Here is a 26,987-nt window from a genome sequence, read left to right as displayed (position 1 = left end):
TCATTAGAGTGAACCAACAACCAACAGAATGGGAAAAAAATTTTGCAATCTACCCATCTGACAAAGGGCTAATATCCAGAATCTACAAAGAGCTAAAACAGGTTTACAAGAAAAAAACAAACAAACCCATTCAAAAGTGGGAGGAGGATATGAACACTTCTCAAAAGAAGATATATATGAGTGCAACAAACATGAAAAAACGCTCATCCTCACTGGTCATTAGAGAAATGCAAATCAAAACCACATTGAGATCTTACCTCACACCAGTTAGAATGGCGATCATTAAAAAATCTGGAGACAACAGATGCTGGAGAGGTTGTGGAGAAATAGGAACACTTTTACACTGTTGGTGGGAGTGCAAATTAGTTCAACCATCATGGAAGACAGTGTGGCGATTCCTCCAGGACCTAGAAATAGAAATTCCATTTGACCCAGCAATCCCATTATATATCCAAAGGATTATAAATTGTTCTATTATAAAGACACATGCACACATATGTTCATTGAGGCACTATTTACAATAGCAAACACCTGGAACCAACCCAAATGCCCATCAATGATGGACTGGACAAGGAAATGTGGCACATATACACCATGGAATACTATGCACCCATAAAAAACTATGAGTTCGTGTCCTTTGTAGGGACATGGATGAATCTAGAAACCATCATTCTCAGCAAACTGACACAAGAACAGAAAATCAAATGCCGCATGGTCTCACTCATAGCTGGGTGTTGAACAATGAGAACATATGGACACAGGGAGGGGAGCATGGCACACTGGGGTCTGTTCGAGGGGAATTCGGGGAGGGAGAGTGGGGTGTAGGGAGTTGGGGAGAGATAACATTGGGAGAAATGCCAGATACAGGTGACAGGGATAGAGGCAGCAAACTACATAGCCATGTGTGTACCTCTACAACAATCCTGCATGTTCTGTACATGTACCTCAGAACCTAAAGTGCAATAAAATATATTTTTTTAAAAAAAGAAATTTTGAAGAAATTAGAAAATATTTCTAACAATGAAAATACAACATATTGAAATTTGTAGGATATAGCTAAAATAATGCTTAAAGCATTACTGACAAAATGTTTTGAACTAATTATTTTAGCACTTACATTAACTGACCAGAAAAATGATGGTGAATTAAACCAAAGTAAGTAAAGGAAGGATATAATAATTGTAAAAACTGAAAGGAATATAATAATAGATAATAGAGGAAATTAAGTCATTCAAAACCTGGTTCCTTAAAAACATCAATAAAATTGAAAAAGTCTTACTTAGACTAATCAAGAAAAAAGAGGAAAAAACTAAAATTACCAAGATTAATAATGAAAGAAGGAATATTATTATAGATATTATAAGCTAAAAGAATATGAAAGGAATATTTTGGGGATTTTGCTTTTTGGGGCTTTTTGGCTTTTTGTTTTTGTTTTCATTTATTTGTTTGTTTATTTTGAGATAGTCTCACTTAGCCTGCCACCCAGGCTCGAGTGCAGTGGTGCAATCTCAGCTCACTACAACCTCTACCTCCTGGGTTCAAATGATTCTTGTGCCTCAGCCTCCTAAGTAGCTGGGACTACAGGCACAAAAGGTTTGGGACCTAAAATGAGTATCAATTCTTATTGGAATAGCACTTGGGAACAGCAATCCTAGAAAAGGCAATTTTTTACCCAAGGTAGCTTGAGAAAATTCAGCATCCATTCTCAACGTGACAACATCTCCCATGTTAATCATTAGGTTAATAGCTGCTTTTGACTAAATTACATGGCCCTGCATAATACTGGAATGCTCCCTGGTAAGGTGCTGCCATGTACACGAACACCTGCCCATTAAGCTTTCAATAAATACAAAGCATCATTTTAAACAATTTCAATACAATAAATTCTAAAAATATATCATTTCTACTGGCCTACCTTGCTTCTTGAGCTGGGTTGGGGTGCTGTTCATTACATGGAAGACGTAACAGCTAATTTGTGGCTACTTGAAGCTCTTTAGACTTCAGCACTTCCCGCTCATCAAGCCTCAGGATTTTTTTTGCAGCAATAATGGTATTTTTCATTAGCATTCCCACTGTCATGGGAACAACACCCCCAGGAACTGGAGTGATGTAACTGGCTTTTTTCCTGACTCCTAAAAATTCCACATCTCCAACTTGGGTTTGTCAGCTATGGGATCTTGACCTCTATTTATTCCCATGTCACTGATTGCTGAAAAAGGGGTCAATTCAGCAAAAGGATATAACAATCATAGTATAAAATTATTTAAAATGAACTTCCAAAACCTAGAGAAAGATATCAGTATGCAAGTACAAGAAGATGATTAAACACCAAAAAGATTTTATCCAAATGAGACCACCTCAAAACATTTAATAATCAAACTCCCAAAGGATAGAAATTTGTTAAAGGATTCTGAAAGCAGGAAGAGAAAAGAAACAACAGATGATGGAGCTCCAATATGTCCAGCAGCAGACTTTTCAGTGGGAACTTTACAGGCCAGGAGAGAGTGGCATGACATATGTAAAGTGCTGAAGGAAAATATCTTTTATCCTAAAATAGTATATCCAGCAAAAATATACTTCAAACATGAAAAAGAAATAAAGACTTTCTCAGACAAACAATAGCTGAGGGATTTCATTAACACCAGACCCGTCCTACAAGAAATTCAAAGGAAGTTGTTCAATCTGAAAGGGACATTAATGAGCAATAATAAATCATCTGAATGTAAAAAACTCACTGAAAATAGTAAGTAAACACAATATTATAACACTATAATTGTGGTGTGTAAACTATTTGTATCTAGAGAAGATTAAGAGATAAATCTATAAAAAATAACTATAACAACTTTTGAAGACAGTATAATAAACTATAAATAGAAACAATGAAAAGTTTAAGAGTGGGGGGATAAAGTTAAGGTGTAGCATTTTTATTATTTTTCTCTTTGCTTGTTAGTTTATTGTTTCCTTATGAAATTAGTCAATACTAAGTTGTCATCGGTTTAAAATAGGGATTATTCACCAGCCTCATGGTAACCACAAATCAAAGAATATATAACGAAGACACAAAAAAGAAAAAGCATAAAATTAAAACATACCACTAAAGGAAATCATATTCACCAAAAGGAAGACAGAAAGAAAAGGAAGAAGGAGAAGACCAGAAAACAACCAGAAACAAATCAAAAAATGGCAAGAGTTAAGTCCTTACTTATGAATAATAACACTAAATGTAAATGGACTAAGCTATCTACTCAAAAGGCATAGAGTAGGTGAATGGTTTTAAAAACAAGACCCAACAATCTGGTGCCTACAAGAAATACACTCTGTTACTGAAACACAAAGGCTTCTGTCTAGGTTCTGCTTCTTGCCACACAGAAGGCCAATCACTGACACTACCAGTATTGCCAAGGAAGATTTTAATTGGGTGCTGCAGCTAACGAGATGGAAACAGTCTCAAATCCATCTCTCTGACTGACTATAACTAGGGATTTAAATAACAGGGAAGAAATGTAACAATGTGTAAGAAAGCAGGAACTAGAGAGGGGCAAGGAAGCAATCATGACAAATGAGGCATCTGGCATCTCATTGTCTGGATGTAGTGATCTGGTGAGTTTCAGTTCTTTAATACTTTTTGTGAGAGGCCTGAAGGTCATTTCCTGAGGAAGGAGCTCAGATAAAAACAAATACAAGTTTCAAGCTTTAAGACCAGAAAGATCAATTTCTATGTTTATCAAAAAAGAACGATCTATGAGACTATTGGGTCAGTTTCAATTTCACCTATAAAGACACACACTCACTGACCATAAAGGGATGGAAAAAGATATTCAATGCAAATGAAAACCAAAAAAATATGAGGAGTCACTATACTTATATCAGACAAAATAAATTTCAAGATAGAAACTATAAGAAGAGACAAAGTCATTATATAATGATTGAAGGGGTCAATTCAGCAAGAGGATATAACAATTGTAAATACATATGCACCAAACACTGGAGGACTCAGGTATGGAAAACAAATATTATTAGAGCAAAGGGGAAAGATAGACCACAATACAGTAATAGCTGCAGACCTCAACACCTCACTTTCAGAATTGGACAGTGTAAAGTTTATTCTCTGTAGGTTTATTGCTGAGTTAAAAATGAGGAAACTGAGGCCAGCACAAGAAAATTAGATGCCAATTTATTCAGCTCGCAGGCAAGATTCTGCGGTCCCGGGAAGAGGGGCCAGGGAAGTCACACCTGACTCCTCTCAGGAGTGGGGTTTTATAGGGAGTGAAGGCATTCAATTGGATTTGAAGAAACAGGATGTGGACGGGGTGAGCTGCTATTGGTAGGTAGGTGAGATTTCTGGTGAGCGGACTAAGTGCTGAGTGCAGAGGTGATTTCCAAGGGTGGGGTTAGGTGCCGAGTGCAGAGGGTATTTCCAAGGGTGGGGTTAGGTGCCAAGTGCAGAGGGGATTTCCAAGGCAGGCTAGGTGCCAAGTGCAGAGGGGATTTCCAAGGCAGAGCTAGATGATGGGCATATTCTGATAATGTAATTTTCAAGCGGGGAGGTAGATGGGCGTGTTCGAACTCCCGGCGAGGCAACCAGCCTTACATTCTGAACTTTTTGATGATATATAGGATGCCGCTTCTTTCTGGCTACTTCCTGCTGAATAGGGGAGAAGTGGGGGTAAGGTGTCAGTTGGTTGGTGCCTCAATTGGGAGACGGATATAGGGGTGAAGCATCATCTGGTTAACGGCGACCCTGGAAATTTCTCTTATGTGGGCCTGTAAAAACTTGAGAAAAAAAGGGGCTAGTATTAGTAGAAGGCACACAATAATAACGGGGATAATAATGGGAGTCAGCCAGGTAAGCATGGGGGATTGCCACCAGTTGAGAGACAAGGCTGGTGCACTCTGCTTCTTGCGGAGGTTCTCTTGGAGGTGATAGTGTTGACATTTTCTTCCTCAAGGCCTGTTTCATTGATGTAATGCAGCACTGCTCCTGGAGAAACAGAGAGGTACCTCCTTTTCTGCCATTAGTAAGTCTAGGGCCTGTCGGTTTTGGAGAGTTACCTGAGCCAGTGACGTGATTTGTCGCTGGAGGGAGGCTAGAGAGGATGCTGATGCTTCAATAGCCACACGGAGCTTGTCTTCTAGTTGGGCAGCTGAAGTGATGCTGTAGCCCATGGCACCACTCACTATTCCAGCTGCTACTAGAGAGGATGCTAAAGAGAGGCCAACTACTATTGGGAGGAAGACTGCTCGTTTGCTTCGGTGATTAGGGGACAGTGTGATGAGGGATAGGAACTCAGCTTGCGGGACTAGTGTGACAGGCACACAAGGGAAAGGGAGGGATGCATTAATAACTTTGGTTAGGGTTCCATTACACCAAAAGTATCCTCCTGGAGGCACGTAAAAGGAGGATTTTACTTCTGCTGTGGTGTTGCACCTGAGGCTAGGGCTGCTGGCTGACCCATAGCAGAGAGAGAGAGACTTTGAGAATGTACATTGAACAAGGGGACACCCGTCAAGGTGGTGTCAGGCCCCATGGGAGATTGTGACAGGTTGAACCCAGTTTGGAGGGAACTGCGGTTAAGGAGGGTTTGTTAAGAAAGGCACATAAAAAGCATTTGGTGAAATCTGTGGCCCCGGTTAAATTTAATATGTAAGCCCTTTGCTGTACTAGAGTGAGCCAGGAGAAAGGCTGGGGAGCGTAGTTTGAGGTCCTGGGTTGAATTGAGGGCTTAAGTTGGTTAGTTAAAGTAGCCTTATTTTGTAAGATGGAATTTCTTAATGAATTGAGTTGTTCTACTTCCACGGGTACAATCCGTGTATAGGACCGGAATATTAGCCAGGTACCACTGGGGTTTGTAAACCTGGTGTATATTTTACCTGCAGTACCCTCTTTCCAGCGGGCATCCCAGGGATCATGGACAATAAGGGACACTTTACCTCAGTTGAGGAAAAGCATTTTACTTGCTGGGGAGGTGCCTGTTCTGAAGGCTCTGTGTATAACACAAGAAGCGTATGGGCATCCGCCATAGGCATCACTCCTCGAATGACAGAAGTTTTTGGTTTGGTCATAAAGAAAGCAGAGGCCAAAGTTATTCCAGGAGTTTTTGATAGTATTGGACTTGGATTTAGAGAATTCAAATTTTATGGCTGATTGGCAGCCTGCAGGCTGGCAATCTGCTTGGGCAAGGTATTGGGTTTTAGTGGTTTGGCCTACTGTCCAGGACTCCTGAAGGTTGAACTGCCAGACATAGTAAGGGTTAGCTTTAAGAGGGGATACCAGAAGGATTGTTAGGTGGAGAATTTGAAGGGTTAGGAGTTGATGGGTAGGGGTTACGGGTGAGGCGGAGATGAGTGGGGCCCAAGGGTTTGGACCTCCACTGGTTATTCTTGGGAGCCAGTTTGAGGCGTGACACATGGTACCAAGGGGTGTGGCCTAAAAGTCTGGCGGCAGTTAGGGTAGTTAGGATAATGATATGGGGTCCCGACCACCTGGGCTGTAAATGCTGGACTGTTGTCTGACTGAATGTTTCCAGGTAAGCCGAAACGAGGGATAATCTCCTGGATTAAGAGGGAGGCCACCGTGCCTGCGGTTTCCCTGGAGGTGGGAAAGGCTTCAATCCATCCAGAAAATGTATCTACAAAGATTAAGAGGTAGCGGAGTTTTTTGTGCATGGGCATATGGGTAAAATCAATTTGCCAGTCTTGGGCTGGCAGATGGCCACGCATTTGGTGGGTAGGAAACTGTGGCCTTAAGCTTCCCTGAGGCGAGAACTTAGAGCAGGTAACGCGTGCCTTGTGTACTTGCTTAATCATCTGTCGCAGACCTGGCAAGAAAAGGAGGGGCTGCACGAAACGGTGCAACTCTTTAGGCCCTATATGTAAGGATTGGTGTATTTCAGCAATGATTTTTTGGGCCTGTTCCCGGGGAAGGGCAATTTTGTTGTTCAGGAAGACTCAACCCTGATCAGACTCGGCTCCCCCTTTTACTATGAGGGCCTGTTTCTCTGATGGAAGTAAATTGGCAGCATGGCCGTGGAGAGAAACAGGACTGGAGTGGGGGCTAGCCTGGTACTGGTTAAGGATTTTGCTGCCACATCTGCCCTTGCATTGCCCCAGGAAACAGCATCTTGCTGGGCCTGATGCCCTCGGCAGTGGATGACAGCAACTTCTTTGAGCAATGATAGGGCCTGCAGGAGAGTAGAGATTTGGGTAGCATTAATTATGGGGGACCCTTTCGTAGTAAGGAATCCCCACTCTCTCCAGAGGGCAGCGTGGCAGTGGGTAATAAACATACTTTGAATCAGTACAGATATTTGCTCGCTTTCCCTGTGCTAACGTGAGAGCTCGGATTAAGGCAATGAGCTCTGTCTTTTGTGATGTGGTCCCATCAGGGAGGCGGTGTGCCTCGAGGGTGGCTGAGTCTGTAACTACTACATAGGCGACTTTTCACCGCCCCTCGGGTGTCACTATTGAACTCCCATCTAAGTAAAAGGTAAAGTCTGGGTTAGATAAGGGAAGGTCAGACAGGCCCTGCCGAGGTTTAGCAAATGTATCCATTAGTTCAGGGCAGGAATGGGCTGGGGAGGAGGAATGGAATGGAAGGGAAAACAAAGTAGCTGGATTGAGTGGAGAAGTGGAATGAAGGCTAACTGATGGATTTTCAATAAAGAGTAGATTAAATTCCTGTAGGCAACAGGGTCCTAGGTGAGTGAGAGATTTGTGAGAGAGAAGGTCGGTCAGTTGATGAGGAGAAAACACTGAGATAGGCTGGCCTAAGTAAGTTTTAGGGATTCCTTGGTAAGTTCTGTTGCCGCCCCCAGGGCCCGCAGGCAAGGCTGCCATCTCCTGACTGTGGGATCAAGTTCTTTTGATAAATATGCTACAATACGATACATGGGACCTAGGGGTTGGGTTAGGACTCCAACTGTAATCCCTTGTTTCTCGTCAGTAAACAAGTGGAAGGGATGGTTAAGGTCTGGCAGATGAAGTGGAGGTGCCATGGACAGAGCAGTTTGTAGGGTTCTGAAAGCTTGTTTTACAACTTTGGGATGAGAGAGGGTCCCGTGGGTGTGTCCTTAGCTGCCATATCCAGAGGTTTAGCTACAGTGGCAAAGTTAGGTACCCAGTGACGGAAGTATCCTACAAATCCTAAGAAGGAGAGAATCTGGTCTGCAGTCTCGGGGGGCTGCAATGAAAGAAGTGCCTGCCGGTGGTCATTTGTTAGGCTTTTAGTTTTGGAGGTGAGGCAAATGCCTAAGTAGACTACTGAGGTGACTGATAACTGCTTTAGAGGGAGATATCTGGTACCCCTTGGATTCAAGAAAGTTAAAGAGAATGGCAGTATGTTGTTGAGACAGAGAGAGGGAGGGGCTACAAAGTAACAGATCATCCACATACTGGAGAAGGAGACTGGGTTGGAGGGAGTTGAGGCCTCACATAAGGAGGGGGGTTGGTAAAGCAGCCGGGGCAGAACAGGTCTTCCCGGTCTTCGGAGAGTGCGGAGCCGGGCAGGGCTGAGGGCAAAGGCGGGGTTTTGGCTAACAGAACCTGGGAGGAGGATCAAGAGGAGCAGAGGGCAGGCTGGGAGTGAAGGTACCAGAAAGCCTGCACGTAGGGGACCTCTGACAATTTACTGTTCTTTTAGCAAAAGTTGTCTAGGTCTGTCAGGACATTAAAGTTGAGCATGCCCTCTGGAGACCACTTAGACTGGCTGTCAAGGGGATATTGTGGCCAGGCCACGGTGGAGAGGAAAAGCAGCCTTTTCTTTTTAATGGAAAGACCTAGTTTGGGTAGATTTTGAACTAGGCATCCTAATGGCGATTTAGGGTCTGGGCGGGACTTCTGATTGTCCATGGTTCACTCTTGTGGTGTAGTTATGGGTTAGGAATGAATATGGGAAGGTCTTATACCCAATACAGGCAGAAGTACTCCTTTCCCGGCGGTGGGGGGGGGGGGGGGGGGTGGCCGAGAGAGCTTACAGGCTCTTGTTAAATGTAATGATTTAACAAGAAAGAAAATGTGAGAAGAGTGAGGCCTTCAGTAGAAGAAGAGGAGGAAGAAAGAAAACAGAGTTACTTAATTAACGAGAGCTTATATGCCAAAAGGGCTGATCTGAGAATTTGAGACAGACGTTTTAGTACCGTAAGCCAGAGACTTGGTCCTGCTCTTAGGCAGGGCTTGGGTTTACAAACGGGGCTTCTGAATACCTAAACCTCGGCCGCAGCTGCGGAGATGTTCAGAAGGCGTCCCGGACTGCCCTACCGAACACCGGAGAGGGTTCAGGAAGATGGGGATGTCTCCCTCAAATTCCTGACCCCTGGAATCCCCTTGCGGGTAGAAGACAAGAGAGTAGGGACGTCTCCTCTACACTCAAGTCCTTGAGACGAGGCCGGGGCCCTGGGCCCACGGCGAGAAACGAGGAGTTCCTGATGCAGCTGCGGTTATGAGCAGGGAGTCCATGAGAATACGAGAGGGTTCAGGAAGATGGGGATGTCTCCCTCAAATTCCTGACCCCTGGAATCCCCTTGCGGGGAGAAGACAAGAGAGTAGGGACGTCTCCTCTATGCTCAAGTCCTCAAGATGAGGCCAGGGCCCCGGGCCCACGGTGAGAGGAGAAGGAGTCCCTGACGCAGCCGCAATAGTGAGCAGGGAGTCCACGAGGCAGGCAGCGGGAGAGGTTGTGGGTAACAGAAGTCTTACCTTGTGATGGAGCATTTCCCTGGTCCAGCTTCGGGTGAAGGAGTCAGTTTCCCCCAGGAGGGGTCGTACAACTCCTCCTGGGTTTCGGCACCACTTGCAAAGTTTATTCTCTGTAGGTTTATTGCCGAGTTAAAAACAAGGAAACTGAGGCCAGCACAAGAAAATTAGATGCCAATTTATTCAGCTCCCAGGCAAGGTTCTGTGGTCCTGGAGAGTGGGGCCAGGTAAGTCGCGCCTGACTCCTTTCAGGAGTGGGGTTTTATAGGGAGTGAAAGTGTTCAATTGGATTTGGAGAAACAGGATGTGGACGCGGTAAGCTGCTATTGGCAGGTAGGTGAGATTTCTGGTGAGCGGGCTAAGTGCTGAGTGCAGAGGGGATTTCCAAGAGTGGGGTTAGGTGCCGAGTGCAGAGGGGATTTCCAAGGCAGGCTAGGTGCCGAGTACAGAGGGGATTTCCAAGGCGGAGCTAGATGATGGGCATATTCTGATAATGTAATTTTCAAGCTGGGAGGGAGATGGGCGTGTTGGAACTGCCGGCGAGGTAACCAGCCTTACAGACAGATCGTCCAGACAGAAAATCAGCAAAAAAAATCACACTTAATCGGGACTGTGGACCAAATGAATCTAATAGATATTGATGGCACATTTCCTCCAATGGCTGCAGAATACATCTTCTTCTCTTCAGCACATGGATCATTCTCAAAGATACACCATATGTTAGACAACAAAGCAAGTCTTAAAACATTCAAAAGAATTGAAATGATACCAAATATCTTTTCTGGCTGAAATGGAATAAAACTACCAACCAAGAACAAAAGGAATTCTGAAAACTATACAAATACATGGAAATTAAACAACATGTTCCTGAATGACCAGTGGGCCAATGAAGAGGTTAAGAAGGAAATTGTGGGCCAGGCCCAGTGGCTTACACCTGTAATCTCAGCCCTTTAGGAGGCAAATGTAGGCGGATCACCTGAGGTCAGGAGTTTGAGCCTAGACTGGCCAACATGGCATAACCCAATCTCTACTTAAAAATAAAAAATTAGCCAGGCATAGTGGCATGCACTTGCAGCCCCAGCTACTTGGAAGGCTGAGATAGGAAAATTGCTTGAACCTAGGAGGTGAAGGTTGCAGTGAGCCTGAGGCAAGATTGCACCATTGCACTCCAGCCTGGGCAACAGAGTGATATGAAAGAAAAGAAAGAAAGAGAGAGAGAGAGAGAGAGAGAGAGGGAAGGAGAGAGGGAGGAAGGGAGGGAGGGGAGGAGGGAAAAAGGGAGGGAGGGAAAATAAGAAAATCGAAAAGTTTCTTGAAAAAAATGAAAATAGAAACACAACATATCAAAACCTATGGGCTACAGAGAAAGTTTACAGCAATAAGTGCTTACAGGAAAAAAGTACAAAAACTTCAAATAAACAACCTAATAATGTATCTTATAGAACTAGAAAAACAAAAGCAAACTAAGCTCAAAATTTTTAGAAAAAAAGGAAATAATAAAGAGCAAAGCAGAAATAATGAAATTGAAATAAAAAATACAAAGAAACTGTTGGGTTTTTGAGAAGATAAACAAAATGGACAGACTAAGAAAAGAAAGAGAAGATCCAAATAAAATCAGAAATGAGAAAGGAGACATTACAACTGATATCAGAGAAATTCAAAAGATCATTAGAGGCTACCATGTGCAATTATATGCCAATAAACTGGAAAATCTAGAAGAAATTGATAAAACCTTAGCCACATACAACCTACCAAGATTGAACCAAACATAAATCAAAAATCTTGACCAGACTAATAACCAGTAATGAGATCAAAGCTGTAATAAAAACTTCTCCCAGCAAAGAAAAATCCAGGACCTGATGGTTTCACTGCCCAATTTTACCAAACATTTAAAGAACTAATACCAATCATAGTCAAACTATACCAAAATATAGAGGAGGAGGAAATACTTCCAAATTTATTCTATGAGGCCAGTGTTACTCTGATATGAAAACTAGACAAAGACATATCAGAAAAATAAGACTACAGACCAATATCCCTAATGAACATTAATGGAAAAATTCTCAACAAAATACTAGCAAGCCATATTCAAGAACACATTAAAAACATTATTTATCATGACCAAATGGGATTTATCCCTAGGATGCTAGAATGGCTGAACATATGCAAATCAATGAATGTGGTACATCATGTCAACAGAATAAAGGACAAAAACCAAACCATATGGTCACTTCAGTTGATGCTGAAAAGCATTTGATAAAATTCAACATCCCTTCATGATTAGCAATCTTCAAGAAAATGGGCATAGGGGTACATACATCAACACAATAAAAGCCACATGATAGACCCACAGCTAGTATCATGCTCAATGGGGAAAAACTGAAAGCCTTTCCTCTAAGATCTAGAACCCAACAAGGATGTCCACTTTCACCACTGTTATTCAACATAGTACTGGAAGTCCTAGATAGATCAGACAAAAGAAATAAATAAAGGACACTCAAATTAAGAAAGAAGTAAAATTATACTTGTTTATATATAATTTGATCTTATATTTGGAAAAACCTAAAGACTCCATCAAAAAAAACTATTAGAACTGGTAAACAAATACAGTCAAGTTACAGGATACAAAATCAACGTATGAAAGTCAGTAGCATTTTTATATGCCATCAGTGAACAATCAGAAAAAGAAATTAAGAAAGTAATTCCATTAACAATAGCTACAAATAAAATAAAATACCTAGGAATAAACTTAACCAAAGAAATGAAAGATCTCTACAAGGAAAACTATAAAACATGATGTAAGATATTGAAGAGGACACAAAAAATGAAAAGATATTTCATGTTTCTGGATTAGACTAATCAATATTGTTAAAATGTCCATACTACCCAAAGCAATCTACAGCTATAAGGCAATCCCTATCAAAATACCAATGACATTCTGCACAGAAATGGAAACAATAATCTTAAAATTTATATGGAACCACAAAAGACCTAGAGTAGCCAAAGCCATTCTGAGCAATAAGAACAAAAAAGGTTGAATAACATTACTTGACTTCAAATTATACTACAGAACTATAGTAACCAAAACAGCATGGTACCAGCATAGAAACAGACACATAGACCAATGAAACAAAATAGAGAACCTAGAAATAAATGCATATGTCTACTGTGAACTCATTTTTGACAAAGGCACCAAGAACATACATTGAGGAAAGAACAATCTCTTCAATATATGCTGCTGGGAAAAGCTGGATATCCGTATGCAGAAAAATGAAACTAGGCCCCTATGTATCACGATATACAAAAGTCAAATCAAATGGATTAAAGACTTAAATCTAAGACCTCATATTATGAAACTATGACAATGTCTTTGGGAAACTCTCCAAGACATTGGTCTGTACAAAAATTTCTTGAGAAATACTGTAAAAGCACAGGCAACCAAAAGTGGACAAAATGGGATCATGTGGCATTAAAAAGCTTCTTCACAGCAAAAGAAACAATCAACAAAGTGAAGCGACAACTCACAGAATGGGTAAAAATATCTTCAAACTACTCATCTGACAAATGAATAATAACCGGAATACATAAGGAGCACAAACAACTCTATTGGAAAAAATCTAATAATCTGATTTTAAAATAGGCAAAAGGAAACCCGATCATGTGTACTGAGGTTCTGCGGCATGAGATTTAAAAAAAAAAAAAGAACAAAAAAATAAAAATAAAATAGGCAAAAGATCAGAATATACATTTCTCAAAAGAAAACATAGAAATGTCAAACAGGTATATGAAAAGGTTTTCAACATCACTGATCATCAGAAATGTACAAATCAAAACTACAATGAGATATCATCTTACCCGAGTTACAATGGCATTTACCCAAAAGATACACAATAACAAATGCTGGTGAAGAATTGGAGAAAAGGGAATTCTTGTACACTGTTGGCGGGAATGTAAATTAGTACAACCACTATGGAGAACAGTTTGGAGGTTTCTCAGAAGACTAAAAATAGAACTATTATACGATTCAGCAATCACTCTGCTAAGTGTATATTCAAAGGAGAGAAAATCAATATATATTAAAGAGACATCTGCACTCCCATGTTTATTGTAGCACAATTATAGCTAAGATTTGGAAGCAACCTAAGTGTTCATCAACAAATGAACAGATAAGGAAAATGTGGTACCAATGAGATACTATCTCATGCCAGTCAGAACAGCAATTATTAAAAAGTCAAGAAACAACAGATGCTGGTGAGGATATGGAGAAATAGAAATGCTTTTACTCTGTAGTGGGAATGTAAATTACTTCAACCATTGTGGAAGATGGTGTGGCAATTCCTCAAAGACCTGAAACCAGAAATATCATTTGACCCAGTATCCCCTTACTGGATATATGCCCAAAGAATAAAAATCATTCTGTTATAAAGATACATGTGTATGTTCACTGCAGCACTATTCACAATAGCAAAAACATGAAATCAACCCAAATGCCCATCAATGATACACTGGATAAAGAAAATGTGGTAAATATAACCATGGAATGCTATGCAGCTATAAAAAGGAATGAGATCATGTCCTTTTCAGGGACTTAGGTGGAGCTGGAAGCCATTATCCTCTGCAAACAAACCCAGGAACAGAGAACCAAGCATCACATGTTCCCACTTATAAGTGGGAGCTTAACAATGAGAACACATGGACACAGGGAGGGTAGCAACACACACTAAGACCTGCCAGGGGGTGGGGTGGAGACAGGGAGACCATTAGAAAAAATAGCTAATACATGTGGGGTTTAAAACTAGGTGACAGATTGATAGGTGCAGCAAATCACCATGGCACACATTTACCTATGTAACAAACCTGCACATACTGCACGTGTACCCTGGAACTTACAATAAAACATAAAATTTCAAAAAAGAGAAAATGTGGCATATATGTACAATCAAGTACTGTTCAACCATAAAAAAAAAAAATGAGATCCTGTCATTTTCAACAACATGAATGGAACTGGAGATCATTATGTTAAATAAAATAAGCCAGGCAGAGAAAGACAAACTTCATACATTCTCACTTATTTGTAGGAGCTAAAAGTTAAAACAATTGAATTTATGGAGACAGAGATTAGAACAATGGTTACCAAAGGCTGGGAAGCATAGTTGCAGGGGTGGAGAGAATGGGGATGATAAATGGGCACAAAAATATAGTTAGATAGAATAAATAAGATCTTGCATTTGATATCACAACATGGTAACTATAGTCAACAGTTATTTATTGTACATTTTTAAATAACTGAAAGAGTATAATTGGACTTTTTATAACACAAAGCAAGAATAAATGCTGAGGTATTTATTGAATACCCCAGTTACCTTGATGTGATGATTACTCATTGTATGCCTGTATCAAAATATCTCATGTACCCCATAAATATGTATACCTACTATGTACCAACAAAAAATTAAAAATTTTTAAAAATTAAACTCTTCTGGCTGGGCATGGTAGCTCACACCTGTTATCCCAATACTGTGGGAGGCCGAGGTGGGTGGATCACTTGAGCTAGGAGTTCAAAACCAGCCTGGGCAACATGGTGAAACCCCGTCTCTACAAAAAATACAAAAATTAGCCAAAAGTGGTGGCACACATCTGTGGTCCCAGCTACTTGGGAGGCTGAGGCAGGAGGATCGCTTGAGACTGGAAGGCGGAGGTTGCAGTGAGCAGAGAACATGCCACTACACTCCAGCCTGGGTGAAAGAGTGAGACTCTGTCTCAAAAAAAAAAATTAAATTATTCTTCTTGCCAAAAAGCAACATTTAAAAATACAAAGGCAAAGCACATAATGGAAGAAATGTTCTCAAAACATTGTGACAACAAAAGACTTATATCCAGAGTATATAAAACATCTCCTAAAACTCTATGCACTTTGTTTGAATTTATAAAATGGTAACGTTTTCTTGTTATTATGAATATAATAACCTTGTAACAATCACATGTCATGTTCCAATCACAATTTAAATAAATAAAGAAAAAGAGAATAAAGAATCCCACACTACAGTATCTCCTCTACATCCTTCCACTGCTTCTAATGAAGATCTCACTGGGAAACAGAGTATCCACCCTTCCTACTCCCTGGAGAGGCAGAGAAAAGTATTTCCAAAGGCTGAGGAAGTAAATTTAACAAACAGAAAGATAAAATTAGTAATGTGAGGGCAAAGTGCCATTCCTAAAATAAAAAAGAAGAAATTGGTATGTATTGAAGACTTCTTTAAATGATTGGAAGAAATTTGGGCTAAATGAGAGCAATCAAAGAAGAGATGAAAGAATATTTATGGTGAAATGACAGTTATTGAAAACCAGTAGATTAGCTAAATTGGTGAAATTAAAAATGAACTGAGCATGCCATATACATTAATGTCCACAAGCAGCCATTCTCTGTGGGGAAAGGTGAGTGTTGACTCTTTCTAGAAATGAGAGGTCCTTCATAATTAAGTTCACAGGCACTGATCCTAGAGTGTAAAACGCAGCTTGCTAATTAACACATGAAACAGAATTACAAGCTGAATTATTACTTACATTTAAGAGCATCTTTTGGCCAGGCGCAGTGGCTCAAGCCTGTAATCCCATCACTTTGGGAGGCCGAGGCAGGCGGATCACGAGGTCATGAGATTGAGACCATCCTGGCCAACATGGTGAAACCCCGTCTCTACTAAAAAACACAAAAATTAGCTGGGCGTGGTGGTGTGCACCTGTAGTCCCAGCTAGTCAGAAAGCTGAGGCAGGAGAATTGCTTGAACATAGGAGGCGGAGGTTACAGTGAGCCAAGACTGCACCACTGTACTCCAGCCTGGCGCCTGGCAACAGAGTGAGACTCTGTCTCAAAAAAAAAAAAAAAAAAAAAGCATCTTTTTAAACCTCTTAAAATAAATGTATAGTTTTTTTTAATATTATAAGATGATCACCCTTGCTAACCACCACCCAGATCAAGAAATAGGACTTGGCCAAACACAGAAGCTATGTCTCAGTCACAATCATGTATCTTCCCTCTACAAATAACCATTTTCCTTATGTTTAAGCTTCCCTGAAAGTTATATCACTCAAGTACACGTCCTGATAATGATAGTTTTGGTTTGCTTGTTTTTATTTATGTCTTTTAAGACCCTTTTAGTCTATATGCCGTACTTCTCATCCTTGTCTCTGCAATTTATTTTTGAAGAAATTGGGCGATTTAACCCATGAATTTTCTTACAGTTGGGATTCTAATGATTGCATAATCATAAGGTAGTTTAACATGTTTCTTGATTCTCTGTCATTTCTTTAAAGTAGTTATTGGTCTAAGATGCTTAAACTTTTAATACATTGACTTTAGGCAGTTTCAACTCCATTTGCAATAACTACCATGTGACCTCTGAATTTTTGGTAGGCAAGAGGTAAAGCAATCACAGTTTAGCACATCATGTGGAGTCAGGAAATGCTGAAGGAGAGAGGGTGGCTAAGGACAGAAATGAGGGCAGTTTTCCTAGCTGAGTTTAGAGGCCATGTGCAAAACAGAAACGTTGTAGCAAGAGGGAATGACTTATCAAAGGGAAGTGGCATCTGGAAACGTCTAGAAAGGGACTGAAGTCAGGACTTACGTAGGTTGACTGGGAAAATGCTGGGAACTAAATAGAGAAAGGCAAGTATACCCTGGGGTCCTTCAAAGCAGTTCAGGAAAATATCCTCTAAATGATGGTGATACATGCAAAGTAAATGAGTTGATCAGGAACGCTCCAGGCCTACCAGCATGTTATACTTTTAATGGTTGAGATGTTATGTAACATTTTCTGGTAATTCAAAGTCTTAGCAAAACTTTGTCCCATATTTCAGATAACTCTATGAATGCTAGGAAAGAGGAAATATGCCCACAAGCAATGCTACATGTCTAGCTGGATGCTATATTCTACTTTTTCCCTTTCCCTCAGTCAAGCATGTGGCCTGGTTAACACTTCCTTACCTCACAGATATTTCAGAAAGCAGAAGTATCAGACAGTAATTCCTATTTGTGTTCTCAAAAGCCAAGCCCACAGAAGATATATTAATAAAAGATTTGTAAATGAGCAAAGAAAGAAAAGAGAGACTTTAGTAGGTGGCTGAAAGGGTTAGAAAAAAAAGTGAAAGGAAGAAATTTTCCCCATGGCCTATATACCTACAACCCCATAATGGAGGAACAGAAAATATCCTGGGCCCAAGACTTGGGCCAGAAGTTCTGGAAGGCCCTTCTAGAGTCTATAATATTTTTAAAAGTGATAAATGCATGGTGTGGTTAGGTACTTAGCACCTAGGCATGGGGTTCCCAACCTGAGGACATTTCCTAAGCATGTTAGGGAGGCAGTCTGGATCTGAAAGAACTGTAGGAGTAGGGGACAGTAAATATCTCACCAGAGACTTTCTCTGTACATGCAACACCTGAAACCCCTCTCCCCAACCAAACCTCAATGCCTCGGCCCTGAATAATCCTCCAGAGACTTGGGGTGTGGCTGGGGTTAGAGAAAATCTGAGGCATGAGAAGTGAGAAGCTTAGAGGCAACAATTAGGTTGACATATGTTCCCACTTACAACTGGTAGCTAAATATTGAATAACACATGAACACAAAGAAGGAAGCAATAGACATCACAGCCTACATAGGGAGAGAGGGTAGGTGGAGGGTGAGGTTTGAAAAACACCACCTTTTGAGTACTATGCTTATTACCTAGGTGGTGAAATAATCTGTACACCAAACCCTGCAACACATAGTTTATCCATGGAACAAATCCACACTTGTGCCCTTAAAACCTAAAATAAAAGTTGGAAAGAAAAAAAAAAGAAAGAAAGAAATTACGTTGACTTATTTTTTAATAGGCTTTTATTACACATCAGAGTTTGTGGGATGAAATTTGTCTCCATTACCCAGTGCAAAAAACACTGGGAAAATTCATATAACAAATGACCACAAACACTTACATAGCACTTACTATGTATTGCGCATTGTTCTCAGCTCCTACATGTATTAACATGTGTGATCTTCACATTATCTTAAAGAGAAAGGTATCATTATTCCTGACTTAAAGAAGAGGAAATTGAAGCAGGCTAAGGTTAAAGAACTTGCTTAGGATTACACTGCAGCTGTTACAAGTGGCAGAGCCAGCATTCAGGGCCCATGTGTGTAGCCACCACTCCAAGCTTCCTCTCCAAAACCACTGACTCAGGCACACTTTTTAGGTTAAAGTAAATCAGGACTTATGAAGTGAATGTCAGTTTTCTAATGGAGGAACCAGATCTAAAATATAAAACCCTCTTAAGAGAATTTTAAGATGAGCAGGTGCCAGCTAACTCCTCTTTCTTGATAATGCTTAGGTGCTTGGGAAACTCTTCTTGGATGAGGAAAAGATTCTTGTCCCTCTTCATCTGCTGCAAAGGACAAAGCGTCTGAAGAATAGTATGCCAAAGTTGGCCTTAACATCTATCATTCCTAGGACCTCATCTCCCTGGTGCTCTGATCTTCACTGGGATGGTATAAAGCGAGACTCTAGAGTATCTCAGGAAATAAGGAGCCATGTGCACTAACCAGTTTGGTTTAGAGTAATTCTCTCCTATTCGTAATTTTGATGAAAAACCATTTAAATATGACCTCGGACTTCATGATATTTTTTATATCACAATAAAGTGGAAATTTAAAGTTACAAATCCCCAAAAAGGTCCTCCATCAACTCCTCATAGGATGTATCCATTTTTACTCTGATTATTGCAGTTAACGTTCCATTCTGGTGGACTAATAAAAGTTTGGCATGTTGATATTAGTACTTGGCTTTGTTCTGCAGAATGTATTTTGAGTTGAGTGTTATAGCCCCTCCTCCCACACTATGTGAAAAGCTGAAGAGGCTTAGGAGATTCCCAGGTGCTATTTAACCAGCCCTGTTCTACTTAGAAATCATACTATGGAGTTGGTAGTGGTTAAAATAATGGTTGGAAAACCACTAAGGAGTTGGTAGTGGTTAGAAAACCATGTGTTATTTTCTTGAGAATTAAAGAAACCCAAGACAATTAAGGTTGAGTCATTTCCCAAGTATGGCTATTATCTTTGATATCTTTAGCCCCCACATGATCCCTAAAATTGCTTAAGGAACTCTACTTGTCTGATGTCCCCAGGCCCCACTAACCACTTTCATCAGCCTCCCCCATTACTGCTTTTTTCTTCCTCGTTTACATTTCACTCACTCCAAATATGCTCTGTCCCAATAGAAAGGACTCTGAGCGTAATAGCAAAGAAAACTGTAAGTAGCCTAGCTAAAAAAGATGATATCTCTTCTTTAAAAGAAAAAAAAAAAAAAACTTCCTTACACATTCTTCTCCATAGCTATTATTTCTCTACTCCCCATTTAAGCAAAGTACTTGAAATAATCATTCTTATTTACTGTGTATTTTATCTCCTCCAATTCTTTCTTGAAAACTCCTAACTTCAGCCTTTTACCTTCACTGCTTCACCAAATTGTCCTTGTCAAGGCCATGGATGTCCTCCTCTTGCCTAGCCCAGGGATCAAGTCCCCATCACCTTTGACTCATCAGCAGTATTTATGCAGCTTAATAAGTTCTCTTCACTTCCTCTTGGAATAAAATGACTTCTTATCATTCTCTTCCACCTCAATTGCTGTTATTCTCTGGCTGCTTTTCTGGTTCCTTCTAAGCAACCTGACCTTTAAAAGGTGGCCAGAGTAATGGTTTGCACCTATAATCCCAGTACTTTGGGAGGTCAAGGAGGGCAGGTCACTTGAGCCCAGGAGTTCAACATCAGCCTGGACAACATGGTGAAACCCATCTCTACAAAAAATAAATAAATAAAAACTAACTGGGTGTGGCTGTATGTGCCTGCAGTCCCAGATATTGGGAGGTTAAGTTGAGTTGATCACCTGAGCCTGAGAAGGTGGAGGCTTCAGTGAGCCATGATTGTGCCACTGCATTCCAACCTGGGCAACAGAGTGAGACCCTATCTCAAAAACAGTTCCAGGGCCCAGTTCTCAGAATTGTTCAATCTATAATTGCTCTGCAGTTAGGTCTCCCTGGGCCTAATCTCACCCAGTCATTCAAAAACATGTGTTATATGTCTTATTATGGGACAAACTTCAAAATATATTTGTTAAATGAAAAAGGATGGAAGACGGCAAGCTAGGTATGTGCAGGAGTTTGGGGCGACTGACAACACAGGGATACAAAATTTAACTCCCACTCTGAAAGGCTTGGCACAAAATAAACCAGGAAGTCATGTTAAGAGCTAAAAAAAAAAAAAAGTAGTCCCCAACCTGTAATGTTTTTGCTAATTTGACTAGAAGTAATTCAAAATGTGAATCAGGCATACATCTTACCCACTAGAAATGTATAATCTGCTGCAGGAAATAAAAAATAAACAGTCACAAACTAAGGAAGAAAATGTCACCAGAAAGAATGACAAGTAGGAGTTATGGGAGCCCAGATAAATAGAGCAGATTTAAAAGATCTGTAACGCTGAATTATTTCTGATGTTTTTAAACCACATGCTTTCAAAATAACTACATTTCCTAATTACCTCTACTATAAATTGAAGTTTCTGAAGTTTTCTTTTCCTTTTCAATGCTATTCTCTATACTCTCAATCTTAAACCAGAATGGAAAAGCCTTTTTACTGAGAACCACTCTACCCAACAAATCTCAAGAACCCAAGAAAAACATAATCAAGGATTAGTACACGCACAAAAACAAACCCAATTTTTTTCATTCAATTAGAGGGAAAGAGGTCAACGTGAAGAAATGTTGGCCCTGAAACACAGAGAAGAATGGGGAGGGCTTGGTCCAAGCAGCTGCTAAATGGCACCACTGGAATCTGAACCCAGGTCTGTCTAATTCCAAATCCCACAATCCTTCCATTTTACAGCCTATCTCAGACACAAATGCAAGTTTAAACTGTCTGTAAAAAGGAAGGAAAGGTCCCAGTAGAGAAGAAAATATTCAGACTACAAAACAGAAGGGGTTGTTCATAGAACCAGCCCCATGGAAGAACTAGAGAAACACAAGAGTCATTGAATAGTAGGTACAGTCACAGAAATGCTGTGAGTGCATAAAGAAACAGAGAGGCCAAAAGAATATCATTTAATGACAGAAAGATACAAACTGTCTCAAAAACAATTGACACATTTGTGGTCTTTAGTGAACTCTTTATTTTCTTTCACTTTCTATATCTGAAGGCTGAATGGTGCCTATCTCTCCCTCTTCTTGGTTTTTGCTCTATGAGCAAATTAAAACTGGGCTAGATCTCATCCACAGGCTGCAGATTTTTATTCCTGCCACCTATCTTCAAACCACGCAAAGACTCCCTCCAACATCCACACCCTCTTCCACATGTGCTTCACCTGCTCCTGCCCCCATCCTTTGCTGAAATTACTGTGTCTGTTAAGCCTTATGGGCATCAAACTATATCCCTTCTTAAAACAGCTAAAATTTCTTTGAAGTCTTCTGAGACCAATCCCATGGAGTCAAATCAGATGATTTGATCAGCCTCTATCCAGCAGCCATGAACTGTGAATATTTCCATGTATTTCCATGTACTAATTGTTGTGTTTTCATAAATAACATTTATATTTGACTTTATATTTCTGTAAAAATGGTACTAGCTCATTGACTGACCAGCTTAATCACAACTATGGTGGGGGTGGGGTGAGGGGGGGGGAGAGAGAGAGAGAGAGAAAGAAAAGAGCAGAACAGAAGGAGATGAGAGAGAGGAGAAGGAGATAGGAAGAGGAAGAGGAAGAGGAGGAGGAGGAGGAAGAAGAGGAGAAAGAGAAGAGGAGGAAGAGGAGAAAGGAGGAAGAAGAAGAAGAAAAAGGTGAAAGAGGAGGAGGAAAATGGCAGAGGAGGAGGAAAGAAGGAGGGGGAGGAGAGGGGAGGGAGGCCAGCCACAAATGTTAACTGAAACAAAATACTTTTTTTTTTAATATAGACATCTTTGAGCTTGGTGGCTATGCTGTTTCACAGTTGATTTATTGTATTACAAAGAGAACAATTTTCCACAAATATCAACATAATGTTATATGCTTTTTTCCAAAGAAATACACAATAGAATGCATAAAATATCAGAAATAATTAGACAAAGTTGTACAATCCCATTGTTACACTATACACCTTTGGGGTTTAAAATTTACTGTGAAAGTTTTGTTTTTGTTTTTGTTTTTGTTTTTTGAGACAGAGTCTCACTCTGTCACCCAGGCTGGAGGGCATGGCATGATGTTGGCTCACTGCAACCTCCATCTCCTGAGTTCAAGTAATTCTCATGCCTCAATCTCCTGAACAGCTGGGACTACAGGCACCACCAAGCCTGTGTAATTTTTGTACTTTTGGTAAAGATGGAGTTTCACCATATTAGTCAGGCTGGTCTCAAACTCCTGACCTCGTGTGATCTGCCCACCTTGAACTCACAAAGTGCTGGTATTCCAGGTGTGAGCCACCACACCTGGCCTATTTACTGTGAAAGTTTAAAATCTGATTTGAAAGCTGCTTATTATAAACAATATGATTTTTTCTTTAATATAATGGTCCCAGAATTTTTAATGTTACATATGAATATATGTTCTCAAATGTAAAACCAAGCTTTTTATATATAAACATGTATAAAAAATAAATATAAATAAGAAATTGGGGCAGCAAAGCAAATTTGAAATTTTGCAGTGTTTTTGTCAAAAGTGGTTTGAACAAATTTAGAAAAAAAAACACGCAACCCCATCAAAAAGTCGGTGAAGGATATGAACAGACACTTCTCAAAAAAAATACATTTATGCAGCCAACAAACATGAAAAAAAGCTCATCATTACTGTCATTAGAGAAATGCAAATCAAAACCACAATGAGATACCATTTCAGGCCAGTTAGAATGGTAATTATTAAAACGTCAGGAAACAACAGATGCTGGAGAGGATGTGGAGAAATAGGAATGCTTTTACACTGTTGGTGGGAGTGTAAATTAGTTTAACTATTGTGGAAGACAGTGTGGTGATTCCTCAAGGATCTAGAACCAGAAATATCATCTGAACCAGCAATCCCATTACTGGGTATATACCCAAAGGATTATAAATCATTCTACTATAAAGATACATGCACATGTATGTTTATAGCAGCACTATTCACAATAGCAAAGACCTGGAACCAACCCAAATGCCCATCAATGATAGACTGGATAAAGAAAATGTGGCACATATACACCATGGAATACTATGCAGCCATAAAAAGGGATGAGTTCATGTCCTTCGAAGGGACATGGATGAAGCTGGAAACCATCATTCTCAGCAAACTGACACAGGAACAGAAAACCAAACACCGCATGTTCTCACTCCTAAGTGGGAGTTGAACAATGAGAACACATGGACACAGGGAGGGGAACATCACACACTGGGGCCTGTTGGCAGGTGGGAGAGGGATAGCATTAGGAGATATACCTAATGTAGATGACAGGTTGATGGGTGCAGCAAACCACCATGGCACATGTATACATATGTAACAAACCTGCATGTTCTGCACATATATCCCAGAACTTAAAGTATAATTTTAAAAATTAAAATGGCTTGAAAACTTCCCTCAAGTCAAAAAAGTATCCTTTGGCCGGGCGTGATGGCTCATGCCTATAATCCCAGCACTTTGGGAGGCCGAGGCGGGCGGATCACGAGGTCAAGAGCTCAAGACCATTCTGGCCAACATGGTGAAACCCCGTCTCTACTAAAAATACAAAAATTAGCTGGTGTGGTGGCACGTGCCTGTGGTCATAGCTACTCGGGAGGCTGAGGTGGAAGAATCGCTTGAACCCAGGAGGCGGAGGTTGCAGTGAGCCAAGATTAAGCCACTGCACTCCAGCCTGGCAACAGAGCAAGATTCCATCTCAAAAAAAAAAAAAAAAAAAAAAAAGTATCCTTTGAGGAACAAAGTAAAAGTAAAGACGAACTAAAGTTGCACAGTAATGAGAAAATTAAAATTTATAACGAATTTATAAATATCAAACCATTTTTATATTTTCCAGGAAAAGTGTGGCTTCCTCATTCATTAACCAGTAGCATAATATTTTCCAGGAAACTTCACTCAGGAGAAATGCTGTGGCCCTTCATTTTACCAACAGAAAATGGAACACAAGAGACCACATAGCTGAACAAATTACAGCCACCTTACAAGTGAGAAACTTCAAGGCTACGTAGTTTCCAGCGAAGGGAAATAACTAACAGCTTCTCCACAGTGTAGACTGAAACAGGGGAAACATGAACATCACAAACTGTACCACAGAAGCCAGCATGGCTGTAAGACCCAAGACCATCACTGAGAAGATGCTCATTTGCATGACTCTGGTGGTCATCACCACCCTTACTACGTTGCTGAACTTGGCTGTGATCATGGCCATCTGCACCACCAAGAAGCTCCACCAGCCTGCAAACTACCTAATCTGTTCTTTGGCCGTGACGGACCTCCTGGTGGCAGTGCTCGTCATGCCCCTGAGCATCATGTACATTGTCATGGACCACTGGAAGCTTGGATACTTCCTCTGCGAGGTGTGGCTGAGTGTGGACATGACCTGCTGCACCTGCTCCATCCTCCACCTCTGTGTCATTGCCCTGGACAGGTACTGGGCCATCACCAATGCTATTGAATATGCCAGGAAGAGGACGGCCAAAAGGGCCGCACTGATGATCCTCACCGTCTGGACTATCTCCATTTTCATCTCCATGCCCCCTCTGTTCTGGAGGAGCCACCGCCGCCTCAGCCCTCCCCCTAGTCAGTGCACCATCCAGCACGACCATGTCATCTACACCATTTACTCCACGCTGGGTGCGTTTTATATCCCCTTGACTTTGATACTGATTCTCTATTACCGGATTTACCATGCGGCCAAGAGCCTTTACCAGAAAAGGGGATCAAGTCGGCACTTAAGCAACAGAAGCACAGATAGCCAGAATTCTTTTGCAAGTTGTAAACTTACACAGACTTTCTGTGTATCTGACTTCTCCACCTCAGACCCTACCATAGAGTTTGAAAAGTTCCATGCCTCTATCAGGATCCCACCCTTCGACAGTGATCTGGATCACCCGGGAGAACGCCAGCAGATCTCTAGCACCAGGGAACGGAAGGCAGCACGCATCCTGGGGCTGATTCTGGGTGCATTTATTTTGTCCTGGCTGCCATTTTTCATCAAAGAGTTGATTGTGGGTCTGAGCATCTACACCGTGTCCTCAGAAGTGGCCGACTTTCTGACGTGGCTTGGTTATGTTAATTCTCTGATCAACCCTCTGCTCTACACAAGTTTTAATGAAGACTTTAAGCTGGCTTTTAAAAAGCTCATTAAATGCCGAGAGCATACTTAGACTGTCAAAAGCTAAAAGGCACAACTTTTGCGAGAGCCTCGTGAGTGGACGGGGGTAAGGGGTGCAACTTATTAATTCTTGAACATACTTGGTTCAGGAGAGTTTGTAAGTATGTGTGGTCTTGTTTTCTTGTTTGTTTTGTTCTGTTTTGTTTGAGGCTTGTTATTTGGTGTGCTGTTTTCTACCTCTGGTCTTATCTGTGGTACATAATTTCAAATAAACATGATACAAAAACAGAAATTTTGTAGAAATAATAGTAAGGTGAAATAGTAAATACTTTTTATGGATTTTTTTTAGCCATTTCAGTTACCCTGCAATTAAAGAATGCCAAAAAATATCTTTATTTGCAGAATTTCTTATTGCTTATAAATTAAATACCTGATAATGCCCTATATGGCATTAAATCTGAGATTATGGCTCTATCTGCATAGATATTCCAGTGGGAATTGCATGACTACATAAAGAATAAAAAGAAAGTGATGTGCTGTCATCTGCTGCTTGCAGACCTGAGCTAAAGTCCTTTACTGTAGCACTGTGACTACATAGCCTATTCCTTTCAGGTAAAAATACCACAGCTGGCTTGTCCTTTTTAGTTCATGATTAAATAAACTTCCTCATTTTCTAAAATGAAAATACCTGGAATAAATGCACTGGCACTTTTCTAAGTCTTTTACGATGAATATGAAACATAAACAAATAAGAAATCATCTCAATCTACTTTGGTCAGTGTGCTGCAATATTACCTGATAGACACGTTGGGCCTCCTCCAATTCTAAAATGTATACCAGCTAAGCTTCCCATATACACTTTCACTGCAGCAGGACTAAGGTGGGAGTATATATCAAATTTGGAAAACTTTTTAAGAAGCATAATGAGGTGCAGTGATCAAATGAGATAATATATTATCTGAAGAACTTTGTTGGAGAATGTTACT

At 40.6% G+C, this 26,987-nt stretch overlaps 1 protein-coding gene across 1 annotated transcript in view; it reads left to right on the top strand.

Moving 5' to 3' along the window:
* Positions 1–26,770, top strand: part of HTR1E (5-hydroxytryptamine receptor 1E) — a 98,519-nt gene extending 71,749 nt beyond the window's left edge. The window contains exon 2 of the mRNA XM_032275315.1: positions 24,773–26,770. Within this exon, the coding sequence (XP_032131206.1) occupies positions 24,956–26,053 (1,098 nt within the window). The 5' untranslated portion in view covers positions 24,773–24,955 and the 3' untranslated portion in view covers positions 26,054–26,770. The remainder of the gene's footprint in view (positions 1–24,772) is intronic.
* The last annotated feature ends 217 nt before the right edge of the window (positions 26,771–26,987 follow it).

Source organism: Sapajus apella, unplaced genomic scaffold (assembly GCF_009761245.1).
Source record: "Sapajus apella isolate SASKATOON/1434 unplaced genomic scaffold, GSC_monkey_1.0 scaffold6, whole genome shotgun sequence".
Taxonomy (NCBI): Eukaryota; Metazoa; Chordata; class Mammalia; order Primates; family Cebidae; genus Sapajus; species Sapajus apella.
Note: the sequence above shows the minus strand (reverse complement) of the source record. Positions and strands in the feature narration are given on the sequence as shown.